This window comes from Aegilops tauschii, chromosome 4 (assembly GCF_002575655.3).
Source record: "Aegilops tauschii subsp. strangulata cultivar AL8/78 chromosome 4, Aet v6.0, whole genome shotgun sequence".
NCBI lineage: Eukaryota > Viridiplantae > Streptophyta > Magnoliopsida > Poales > Poaceae > Aegilops > Aegilops tauschii.
The window spans coordinates 474118785-474131533 of NC_053038.3; the positions used below are offsets into that span (position 1 = coordinate 474118785).

Here is a 12749-nt window from a genome sequence, read left to right on the forward strand (position 1 = left end):
GCAGCACAAGCACGTGCGATATCTGTACTATACTCAACTAGACATCAGCACAAGTCCAACATCCTTTCGGAGATTCCTATCTTCCTTTGTGCAAACTGTTCCATTTCCGTGCAAGCGCTATTCCGAACCCAGCGAGATCGTGTCACACGAGCAGAAAAAGCACGGATTCACATCCAGAGCCCAAAAATACTGCACCCGTCTCGTCTCCTCTCCTCTCTCGACCGGTCAAACAAGGAGCATGCAGCTTCGTCGTAGTGTCCGTTCCATACACCTCCTCCTCCGTTCACGCTTGACTGGAAATATAAAACTCGAACGGGACACAAGGCTCACACGACTCTTCTCTCCCCCTGACTCGGCTCCGTCGTACGGCACTACTCTACTGCTCCGACGCTGCGGGGCTCTCGGCTAACCACCTCACCTCACCTCACTGGCTCCTCCCACCTACAGTAAACAACACAGCCAGGAATCATCAAAGATCCGGTCCGCCGGAGCCGGAGCCGGAGCTGGTTATTAGCATGGCAGCCTCGTGCAGGGAGCTGGCCGGGGCCGGCCTAGCGCGGCCGGCGACCGCGAGTTCGCAGCCCGGCCGGAGCCGGAACGAGCTCTGCTTCGCGGCGCTGCGGCAAGAAGAGCGGGGGCATCAGGGGAGGAGCAGGAGGAGGGGGGTGAAGGTGGTGGCGGCGGTGAGCGAGGAGCTGCCGCGGCTGGCGTCGGCCGGGAAGGGCGCGGGGAGGCCGCCGCCGCCGCAGGGGAAGGTGGCGCTGCGGGCGGCGCTGACGGTGCGGCGGAAGCAGAAGGAGGACCTCAAGGAGGCGGTGGCCGGCCACCTGGACGCGCTCTGGGACATGGTCGGCCGGGGCGTCGTGCTCGAGCTCATCAGCACCAAGATCGATCCAAGTAAGCGAGCAGAGCATCCTTCCTTCCCTCTCTTTCTCAATCAGAGCTGTCAGTTCAGTTCATTCCTGGTACTAGTGCTAGCTCGGCCAAGTTGACTCCCCCAATCCCCTTTCGAGCGGTTCGATCTTGGCAAAATATTCGTTTCGATCCCTGTTTGTTCGAGTTCTTTCTGGGATGCTAGCTGCTTCGTCTGCTGCTGTTGATGGTCATGGTCCAGACCAAATTGGTAGGTGGCAGCCGGAGCCAGGACCAGGAGATGCAGACGGACGATCCAATAATGGCGTGTTTGTGAATTGTGAGACGGTCATGTGAGTGTTTGCAGTAGTAGGAAGGATATTCCCTCTACATTTTCCATGGACCTTCACTCCCCATGATATGATAAATGACCAAGAAGCACTGCCGAATATCGCAAAGCTGATGATCAGAATCACTTTCTGTTTTTCTGTGACCGGGCAGAATCGCTTTCTTTTTGTGTAGGGTGCCGACCAGAATCACTATGCCCGACTGCAATCAGCATGTTTTCCTCCCCTCCCCATCATTTCTCTCTTATTCTTTTCCCATCAACATGTGGCCGGCAAAGCTGTGTGGAGTCCCAGATTTTACTTTTGTCCGCGCCCACGTTTCCCAACAAGTTTTGCCGCCACGTCCACCGCCACACGTGACGCTCATGGACCCGTCTCACCGTCGGCAGGGACGAGGAAGGCGGTGCGGAGCGGCGGGGCGTCGATCAAGGACTGGTGCGCGAAGCGGGGCGGCAAGGGGGAGCACGTGGTGTACACGGCGGAGTTCACGGTGGACGCCGGCTTCGGCGAGCCGGGCGCCGTCGTCGTGGCCAACCGGCACCACCGCGAGTTCTTCCTCGAGAGCGTCGTCGTCGAGGGCGCGCTGCCCTGCGGCACCGTCTACTTCGACTGCAACTCCTGGGTGCAGACCACCGGGGAGCTGCCCGGCGACGCCAACAGGGTCTTCTTCAGCAACAAGGTGCGTGCGTGCGTGCACTTCTTTTTCACTTCAATCAGGTTCAGGAAGACAAGAACTTGTTAGGACTTGGTAGCACTGGGTTATGGCCTTGACTGGGCGCACGTAAACGTAATACCAATCATGCGTTGATTAACAGAGATTTTTGGCTGCTAAAGTTGGTGGTGCATCATTGTCTGTGATGTTGATAGAGGGAGAAAGGAGGCCATTAGCTACAGTCTGAAAATAAAACTGGAATCTGATAAAAGAAAGTAAAGGAGGTAATTAACTGCAAATCTAGGAGGGCAATTTGAACGCATGATTTGATTGAGACATGTCATTGTGGCCCAAGTAGTGAAAATCTGTGGCCTGGACGAGAACAATCTCTTGGCACTAACTTACTACATTTATGAACCTAGTGGACATCATTGTCATATATACGTTCCTTCAAAAAAATAAGTGTCTATGTTTTCCAGCACTGTTAACACTGACAGGCTCGTCGATCTATTAGGATTCACCAAAGAAATAGTCAAGAACCATTGAAAATTCATAGTGGAGAAGGATCCAGCACTGTTAACACTGACATGAACACAAATTCATATATAAACGCGTCTAACTTAAGCTGTGGTCTCCGTATTCTAATATGGTTTATAGTTGACTTTTCCCCCAAACATGGTGTATAGTTGATTTCTTTAATGACTACCCAGTGATTTTCCTAGTGTTTGACTCAATTTACCGGGAGTTTGTATTACTGGATTTGTGATAATGTATGGATGATCTTCTCATGCAGCCGTATTTACCGTCTCAAACACCTCCCGGGCTTAGAGAAATAAGGGAGAAGGTGCTGAGAGATCTACGAGGAGATGGTACCGGGGTTCGAAAGATATCTGACCAAATATATGATTATGCAATGTACAACGATCTGGGGAATCCAGACCGGGGTAAAGAGTTCATCAGGCCCATCCTTGGAGGCGACAAGATCCCTTACCCACGTCGATGTCGGACCGGTCGTCCACCAACTGATACTAGTAAGTTCTGTTATCTTCTTGAAACCCTTAGCAGATAGTGGAAAACAGAATTCGGCCTAAGCCAGAAAAGTGTATGTTTATTGTCCAACTATATCTACCAGTGCTTGTCCAGTTCTATTTGATCAAAGGCCATGTCATTGTCAGACTTTGGTAGCTTGAACCATCAGGCAGTAGTCCTGGACCACATGGTTTGATCCAATGAGGGTGTCCGAATTTGACAAACAAAAAGCATGGGTTACACAAGACCTAAAAGTTAGTCTTGGTCATATTCTTGCAAAATCTATTTGACACACTCCATGGATAAAACACCATGAGTTATCAAATTGAAACAGAATAGTTAGGTTGGAACCATATGTCCAGTGGCAACCTGGAAGCATCATATACTGTATCTAGCATGTTATGTTAGAGCAACTCCAACGCGCCGACCCAAACGGACGCGCGCTTTGTCCGCTTTTCGTCCGTTTGGGTCGGCCAGGTGGACGTGCGCGTTCGGTTTTTCATTTGGGTCGGCAGGTGCGCCCAACGGGTGGCCGGCCCATTTATGCCAATGTGGCCGAAGCTGACTAATTAAACATAATTATACATAAATGGCCGGTCAAACGCCGGTCAAAGTCCACTTAAACAACTAGAAAAAAAAACTAATAAGCCGCCTGCACACTGCCCTAGTAGACCGCCTTGCCCTTGCCCTTGCCATCATCGTCCTCGCCGCCGGTGAGGTCAATGAAGACGGGGGGAGGCCCAGCCCAACCGAACGCGGCTTGATAGGCCGCCAGGGTAGCCTCCTCCGGCATCTGCTATGGCGGCGGCATAGCGGCGAGGCGGGCGCGCTCCTCCTCCTCCTCAAGCCGCAGAGCCTCCTCGTCACGGCGCAGCATCTGCCGCTCGCCGTCGGCCCCCTCCTCGGCGAGCCAGTGCACCTTCCAGCGCTCAAGGCGGGCCGCCTCTTCTTCCGGCGTGGCGGCGTAGTGGCAGGGAGGCGCGCTCACCCACTCGCGGTACTGGCCGGTCCATGAATAGGACTCCTCCGGACAAGTGGGGGGCAGCGGTGACCGCTTGAGCTCCGGCTTGGGTTTGGGCTCGACGAGGGGCGGCGGCGGGGACGGTGGCGGCACGAATAGGGGCGCCTGGACGGAGTCCCCCGCCGCGGACAGAGCAAGGGCTTGCTCCAGCCCATCCCAATGGCCGTCCTCCTCGAGCCGGCTCGCCTCCAGCGCATGCTGCAGTGCCTCCTCGAGGGCGGCTTGGTACTCCGCCAACGCCTCCTCTTCCTCCGGCTCTACCCGCAGGGGCGGCGGCGGAAGGTCGTGGTTGACGTGGACGCCGAGCCGCCATTGCTCCTCGTGCTCGAGGGCAAACCAGGCCCCCCAGTTGGGAGAGTCTGCGGCGTACTCGGGCATCCGCCGCTGCGCCGGCGTGAGTTGCGCCCGGCACCTGCGCACCTCCTCGTCGTGCGCCCGCTGTGTCCACGGAACCGCCGGCACCAGGATCCGCTGCGGATCGAGGTGCCAGTGGTGCGGCAGCATCACGTCGGGGTAAGGCAGCGGCTGCTTGTACTCCTAGTGCCACCGCGCTTGGTGCACCGGGATGTGCAGATGCTGCCGACCTGGGCAGGCACACGCCGGCGGCGGAGGAGGAGGGGGGGGGGGGAGCACGGGAGGATGAGGCGCCGCTGCCGGAGCTGCTGCCAAAGAGGCCCATGGCTAGGGTTTTGGGTTGTCGCCGGCGAGGAAGCAAGAAGGGGGTGGTGGGGGGCCAGATGTGGACGGAAGTGAATGAGGACGCCCCCCCCCACGCGTGGGTTAAAAAACGACGGTTGCACTGGCTGACTAGTGGGCCCAGTGTTGGTGGTCGTCATAAATTAGACGGTGGGCGGTAGTTGGGTGGCCGCCAAGTGGGGCCGTGGCGGACACCGAGGGGACGCGCGGCGCGTCCTCGCCGACGCATTTGTGGCCCAAATTTGGGCCGCTAATGCGTCGGCGCGGACGTGTTTTGGGTTTGGGTCGGCGTGGTGGGCCTCCACTTTTGTCCGCGCTGACCCAAACGGATGCAGGCGAACGATTTGGGTCGCTGCGTTGGAGTTGCTCCTACATTGTTTAGTTTTCTCATGTTTCTTCGTTTCTAGTGGCTGTGAACTCCATAAGAAAGCATGCCCACTGTCAGTATTCAGTACTTACCACGAAAGGTTCAATAGTCGTTTGTTTTCCGATTCTCCTTTTCATGAAATTGAGTCTTTAGTTTGTAGTTGTGTTGATTTTTTGTGATAGTGCTACATTACATTTCTTAATTCTTTGTGACTCATATGGCATGCTTATTGCTTAGTTATAACTTCAAAGACCGGCAATCAAACCGTTACTACAAAGTGACCCTAATGAATTCTTCAGATAGAGCAATTTGGCACCTCATACAGAAATGTTAGAATTAACATTGTGCATCTAACTGTGGTGCAGACATGCTATCTGAGAGCAGGGTGGAGAAGCCGCATCGAATATATGTACCTCGAGATGAGACATTTGAGGAGCTGAAACAGGGAGCCTTTATATCAGGGAGGCTCCGAGCAGTACTTCACACCCTAATCCCCTCGCTAATTGCATCAATCTCAGCTGACACCCACAACTTCCAAGGCTTCCACCACGTTGACAACCTGTACAAGGAGGGTCTCAGGCTCAAGCTAGGCCTCCAGGAGCACCTGTTTCAGAAGATACCATTTGTACAAAAGATTCAGGAGTCGAGCGAAGGGATGCTTCGCTATGACACACCTAGCATCCTTTCCAGTAAGTAAAGTTCATCGCAGTTTACCTTATGCTGGTGTGTCAGCACCAAATGTTTGTTCAGATTCAGGATCTCTTAGAGTTGCCTCTTTAATCCTGTGACTCCCATTCCACAGAGGACAAGTTTGCATGGCTCCGTGATGATGAGTTTGCGCGGCAAACTATTGCAGGAATAAACCCAGTTAGCATTGAGAGGCTCAAGGTAATAAAATGAACATGGTCCTTGGTGAAATATTTGTTAATAATGAACTTCTAGGTTGATCAGTAAAAGTAATCCATTTATTTATTTATTTGATAAATACTTAACCTGGGGAATTTACATGGAAATAGGTTTTCCCACCAGTGAGCAAGCTGGATCCTGCAATGTACGGTCCACCTGAATCATCAATTACAGAACGGCACATTTCTGGTCAGCTCAACGGACTGACAGTACAAGAGGTACCTTCGTACGACCGAGTCTTAATTTATGTTCAGTTATGTACCAATGATCATTCTTGTATTGATTCTGATCACACACACCTTATGAACAAAGGCAATAGACAAGGAGAAGCTCTTCATTGTAGACCACCATGATGTGTACATGCCATTCTTGGACCGGATCAACGCGATCGAGGGACGGAAAGCATACGCAACCCGGGCGATCTTCTTCCTGACTCAAGGTGGCACATTGAAACCGATCGCGATTGAGCTTTCTCTTCCTCCAGCACAGTCAGGGGAGCCTCAGCCGAGCAAGGTCCTTACCCCTGCCTGTGATGCTACATCCAACTGGATCTGGATGCTTGGCAAGGCGCATGTCAGCTCCAATGACGCCGGTGTTCATCAGCTTGTTAATCACTGGTATGATTTTTTCATCCTTCATTATCAACTGCTTACGCTGAAGTGGTTTTAAATTTCAGTGTCGGAAATACTTCAGCACATACTGAAATTACTGACTTTCAGTGGTTTCGGTTTGCATTTCGGCCAAAGGACCGAAACGTTCACTTGAAATTCAAAAAATATTTGAAAACTGCGAATATATTTTGAAAAATATTTGAATTCCTGGAGTATACAACTTAAATGACTGAAACATTTTGACCGAAAGGTAAATATTTCGTGTCTACTGAAGTGACTGAAATTCAGTGAAATTCATTGAAATCTCACTGAAAGTGGAAACCAACCATGCATTTGAATCATGCCATTGGTACTTAAACTGTCTCCAAAACCTGGAGCACCTCCTGCAGAGTGTGACCAAGGAAATACTCCTACTTACCATGTACACTCTGACAAACTCTTTCAGGTTGAGGACGCATGCTATAATGGAGCCATTCATCCTGGCGGCGCACCGGCGAATGAGCGCGATGCACCCCATCTTCAAGCTCCTACATCCTCACATGAGGTACACGCTGGAGATCAATGCGCTTGCGCGGCAGAGCCTGATCAACGCCGAAGGAGTGATCGAGTCCTGCTTCACCCCTGGCCCTGTCTCCGGCGAGATAAGCTCCGCCTACTACCGCAACCACTGGCGTTTCGACCTCGAGGGCCTCCCGGCTGACCTCCTCCGCAGGCATGTACCCTCCACTGTGACATTGCAACTGAGAATGATTTGTACTATGGTGATCACTGACATCCTCATTTTCTCAGGGGAGTGGCCGTGGAGGACGCCACACAGCCTCACGGCATCAGGCTTCTCATCGAGGATTACCCTTATGCAAACGACGGGCTTCTGCTGTGGTCCGCCATTGGCAACTGGGTGGAGTCCTACGTTCAGCTCTACTACCCAGACGCCGGCACGGTCCAGTCCGACGACGAGCTCCAGGAGTGGTACCACGAGTCCATCCATGTCGGCCACGCCGACCTCCGGGACGCGCCCTGGTGGCCGCCGCTGTCCACGCCGCGTGACCTCGCCAACATCCTGACCACGCTCGTCTGGCTCGCGTCGGCGCAGCACGCGGCGCTCAACTTCGGGCAGTACCCGCTGGGCGGCTACGTCCCGAACCGGCCGCCGCTGATGCGGCGGCTGCTGCCGGACCCGGAGCGCGACGCGGCGGAGTACGCCATGTTCCTGGCGGACCCGCACCGGTTCTTCCTCAACGCGATGCCCGGGGTGCTGGAGGCGACCAAGTTCATGGCGGTGGTGGACACGCTGTCGACGCACTCCCCCGACGAGGAGTACCTGGGCGAGAGCCTGGACGAGGGCGCGGCGCCGTGGACGGGCGACGAGGAGGCCCTCGCGGCGCACGGCATGTTCGCGGCCGACGTGCGCCGCGCCGAGGAGACCATCGAGAGGCGCAACGCCGACCACGGCAGGCGGAACCGGTGCGGCGCCGGGGTGCTGCCGTACGAGCTGCTGGCCCCCAGCTCGCCGCCTGGGGTCACCTGCCGCGGCGTGCCCAACAGCATCTCCATATGATACGCACGCCATTGTATACCCGCGATTCGTTCTGGATTTTGTTTAGGGGATTCCCCTTATTTAGGGCCAGCTTGTCGATCTACTAGTTTTGATCTGGATGTTAGTCTCGTGGTCTCCCAAATCCAAATTCAGACCAATCTAAGGCCGCATTTGACCTAGAATGGCCGGCATGGGCGCCCGCGTCGGAGCTACGCGACTGGAGTCAGCACCCCGACCAGACCCACCTCCTGTTCGTCTCCAAGCACGCCTTCCTCTCCCTCCCCTTCACGACACCAGACCCAGCACCGGAGTGGACGCACCACCGGCTCCCCCGCGAGGCCTCCGTCGTGACAGCCGTGATCGATTTCCGCGGCCGCATCCTCGGCATCGCCGACCGCGCGGAGCTGCTGGAGTTTGTCAGGACCCTGCAGTGCAAACACAATCCTCTGAAGAAATGAACTGCTTAACTGAAGAAATGAACAGCGAGGATGAAGCGTTACTGACCTGGGAAATGGAGGGCCAAGATTGAAGACAGCAAGTGACGATCAACGGCTCTCCTCTTCATCCTCTGAAGAAATGAACTGCTTAACTGAAGAAATGAACAGCGAGGATGAAGCGTTACTGACCTGGGAAATGGAGGGCCAAGATTGAAGACAGCAAGTGACGATCAACGGCTCTCCTCTTCAACGGTTCCTGTTCCTCGTCACGCCGTTGCCGTCACCCGCTGAACCTCTACAGGACGGAAAGCAGAGCACGTGCACGATGCTACCTACCCTGCCAGCTACTTATCTCCTCCGCCAAGCAAACTAGTGGCATCTTTTCCCCATTCTACAAGTTGTACTCCCTAGCGTAGCTCTAGAACCCTAAAATTACTTTGTAGAATTCGGAATTGATCCTCGACCTGTACCTGTATCTTGCTACTTGTTCTTGGCGATAATCAAATCGGGGCAAGTTCGAGTGATTTGTGTGTTTGATCCGATCGCTAGTCCTGTCAATTGGTATCAGTAGCCAGGCGTTCCTCGGAGGCGGATCGGTCGGAACACGCTGTGGTTGGGTTTCGGCTTGGTAAAATTCCATAGCCTGTTGCCGATTGCGGCGGCGGTGTTCATCGGAGGCGAATTCTTCGGCGGAAGGGCGAGGTCACCGGCGAGGGTTTTGGACTCGCTCCGCTGTAAAATTCCGGAGCCGTGAGTGACACCATGCCTACCCGAACCAAGCACATGGACGAGATCGCTGAAGAAATTGACACACTTCGCGAGGAAGTGGGCGTTTTGAGTCACAAGCAGGACCAGATCCAAGATCAGATCGATCAGGTCAACACAAGGTTGCTTTCTGTCGAGTCCCTGGAAAAGCAATTGGGAAAGGTCGAGCTATTAGTGGAGAAGAATGCAGAAGTTCAGCAAGAAATTTTCTCCATCTTGCGCACCATGCGGTCTGAAAATCCCAACCCACCCTCCCCTGAGTCCCTTGTTTTAGCATCAGTGACAGCACTGCAAAACCAAAATCAACAGCAACAGCCAGATCAAGGAGAGCCACGAGTTGAGCAGCGTCTGCAGCAACCACCAATTCAGAACAGCAGTACTAATCCAACAACGCAGTTGCAGGCAAGCCACACGACACAGTATCAGTCTGACCGTGCTGCCCAGTTTATGAGAAGCATTTCCAAAGGGCCTAAATTGGATTTCCCCTGCTTTAATGGAGAAAATCCTTTAGGCTAGATCCGACAGGTCACCAAATACTTCCAACTTGCTCAAACTCCCGACGAATGTAAGGTAGATTTGGCCCTTACTTACTTCACAGGTAGAGCAGACAACTGGGTGAGGAGTGCTCAACTGGATAATGCAAAAACACCCTGGGAGGATTTCTGCAGACTGATTTGTGACAGATTTGCTGATCATAGCATTTATGAAATACTGGAGAAGTTTCATAGCCTCAAACAAAACACACTGTCAGTTGCTGCATATACTGACAAGTTTGAAGAAATCATGGCCATTGTAAGAGCTGACCACCCTTATTTGCAGGAGCAATACTATGTTGTCAGCTTTGTCAATGGATTAAAGCCCAACATAAGATGCAACTTAAGGCCACAGAGACCTAAAACTCTTAGCCAGGCTTACTGGTTAGCAAGGGACTATGAGAGTGGACTGCAAGCAAAGTACCAATCTTACATGAACCAGCAAGAACGACTGCAGGCTCATTCGAGCCAGCAAAAGCACACTATTCCACCAGCTCCAAATTTACAGGTACCACTTGCAGCTCCAGCCACCAAAAAGCCAGGTATATGTTGGAGATGCAATGGACCGTGGGTGCCAGGCCATAAGTGCAAACAAGCACCTTCAGTACACGCTATAGTTGGTCCTGAAAGTGCTGAAGATGTTACACCTGAAGAGGAGGCCCAACTTGCAGTACTGACAGCTGAAGGCCAATGGACTGAATCTGATAATCAGTGCATGCACATTTCTGCACAAGCAATATCAGGAAATGCTTCCCCTTCTACTCTAGCAATACACATTATGGTAGGGGGAAGACAAGGTGTAGCCCTGGTAGACACTGGCAGTACTAATACATTCATTGATATGAAGTTTGCTCTAAAAAGTAACTTTCATCTGATCAATACACCCACAAAGAAAGTGACAGTAGCAGGTGGGGGATCATTGAGTTCAGGTGCTTATGCTCCCAATACCAGTTTCAAGATCTGCAATGAGACATTTTCAAATGATTTTTACAGTGCTGGAACTGCAAGGATATGATGTGGTTCTAGGTTGTGATATGCTCAAACAACACAACCCCATAGCAATGGACTTTGAAGCCAGAACAGTCACTATGACCAAAGATAAGCTGACACCTGTCACATTCCCTGATTACACAACTACTGCTGTTCCTAAAATAATTTCAGCAGAGAAACTAGAACATATGTGTTCTAAAGGAGCAGTGGGTTTTACAATGAGCCTCCAGTTTATGTCCACTGCTGGCAAAGAATTCATGGCAGCACAACAAGCACCAGAGGATATACTACAGGTTTTAGAATAGTATGATGAATTGTTCAAAGAACCTACTGTTCTGCCTCCAGCAAGGGATTGTGACCACTCCATACCTCTTAAGGAGAATTCCACACCTCCCAATGTTAGACCATACATGGTGCCTCATTTGCAGAAAGATGAAATGGAACAGCAAATCAAATTACTCCTCTCCAGACATATAATTCAACACAGTATGAGCCCTTATGCTTCCCCAGCAATCTTGGTCAGAAAGAAAGGAGGTACTTGGAGACTGTGCATAGATTACAGGAAATTAAATGCACAAACAATCAAGAACAAGTTTCCTATACCTGTCATTGAAGATCTATTAGATGAATTACAGGGAGCAGCAGTTTTTAGCAAGCTAGACTTGAAGTCTGGTTACCATTAGATAAGAATGAAACCTGAAGATGTGCACAAAACTGCATTCAGAACATACTCAGGGCATTATGAGTTTTTGGTGATGCCTTTTGGATTGACAAATGCACCAGCAACATTCCAAGCACTCATGAACAAACTTTTTGGCCCTTATCTGAGGAAATTTGTTTTGGTTTTCTTTGATGATATTCTGATATTCAGTAGAACTCCAAAAGAACATAAGAAACACTTGAAGATTGTTATGGACATCTTAAAAGAAAATAAATTGCTCCTCAACAAATCCAAGTGTACTTTTGGTACTTCTATAGTGGAATACCTTGGTCATGTGATATCTGCTCAAGGGGTTGCAACTGATCCTGAGAAAATCACTGCTGTGCAACAATGGGCCCTGCCTGCCAATATCACTGAATTAAGAAGTTTTCTGGGCCTAGCTGGTTACTATAGAAGGTTCATCAAAGATTATGGGACTATTTGCAGACCACTTCATGATTTGTTGAAGAAAGATGCATTCCTTTGGACTAAAATTCAAACAGAAGCTTTCAATAAACTGAAATACAGCTTAACTCATGCACCTGTCCTGGCATTACCTGACTTTTCCACTCCTTTTGAGCTAGAGTGTGATGCTTCTGGAGCAGGTATTGGCTTATGCAGAAACACATGCCCATTGCTTACTATAGCAAATCCTTGGGACCTAGAGCAGCTGCACTATCAACTTATGAAAAAGAGGCAATAGCTATATTGGAATCCTTAAGGAAATGGAGACACTACTTCCTTGGATCATCTCTGATCATTAAGACAGACCACCAAAGCCTGAAATATATCACTGAGCAGAGGATATCTGAGGGAATTCAGCACAAACTCATGCTGAAGCTGCTAGAATTCACTTATACAATTGAGTATAAGAAAGGGAAAGAAAATAAAGCTGTTGATGCTCTCTCTAGAAGACCTCAAGTAATGTCCATCTCCATGGCAATTCCTAGTTGGACAAAAAAATTGAGGAATCTTATAAGGAAGATGATAAATGCAAACACCTTATAGAGCAGCTCACAATGGGCACAAATGCTCTGCCCCACTATACATACATGGCAGGTGTGTTGAGATATAAAAACAGAATTTACATAGGATCTGATCCTGAATTCCAACAATAGTTGCTTTCCACATTTCACTCCTCTCCTATGGGAGGACATTCAGGAGTAAGAGCCACTTATCATAGAATCAATAGGATTTTCTACTGGCCAAATCTAAAACAACAAGTGGAGAAATTCATACATCAATGTCCAGTTTGTCAAAGAGAAAAAGGGGAACACTGTCATTATCTTGGACTGCTTGACCCACT

At 50.9% G+C, this 12749-nt stretch overlaps 1 protein-coding gene across 2 annotated transcripts; it reads left to right on the forward strand.

Moving 5' to 3' along the window:
• Positions 1 to 219: 219 nt before the first annotated feature.
• On the forward strand, positions 220 to 8200 carry LOC109753441 (probable lipoxygenase 6). Of its 2 annotated transcripts, XM_020312338.4 has the most exons (9): positions 220 to 897; positions 1589 to 1878; positions 2645 to 2882; positions 5330 to 5653; positions 5767 to 5852; positions 5981 to 6088; positions 6183 to 6487; positions 6927 to 7193; positions 7271 to 8200. In XM_020312338.4, exons 1-9 carry the CDS (start codon positions 516 to 518, stop codon positions 8037 to 8039), a joined length of 2769 nt encoding a protein of 922 aa, XP_020167927.1. In that variant the 5' UTR covers positions 220 to 515; the 3' UTR covers positions 8040 to 8200. The 2 variants fall into 2 exon arrangements, with proteins under 2 accessions (XP_020167927.1, XP_020167928.1); XM_020312339.4 differs by lacking the exons at positions 1589 to 1878; positions 2645 to 2882 and having other exon boundaries at positions 306 to 897.
• Positions 8201 to 12749: the final 4549 nt, after the last annotated feature.

What these genes read in the sequence shown, in the direction of transcription:
- LOC109753441 (XM_020312338.4), top strand. Translation starts at nt 516, where the DNA reads ATGGCAGCCTCGTGCAGGGAGCTGGCCGGGGCCGGCCTAGCGCGGCCG. An exon ending in CAGCACCAAGATCGATCCAA is followed by an intron (nt 898 to 1,588) that starts GTAAGCGAGCAG and finishes CACCGTCGGCAG; the next exon opens with GGACGAGGAAGGCGGTGCGG. An exon ending in CATCAGCTTGTTAATCACTG is followed by an intron (nt 6,488 to 6,926) that starts GTATGATTTTTT and finishes AAACTCTTTCAG; the next exon opens with GTTGAGGACGCATGCTATAA.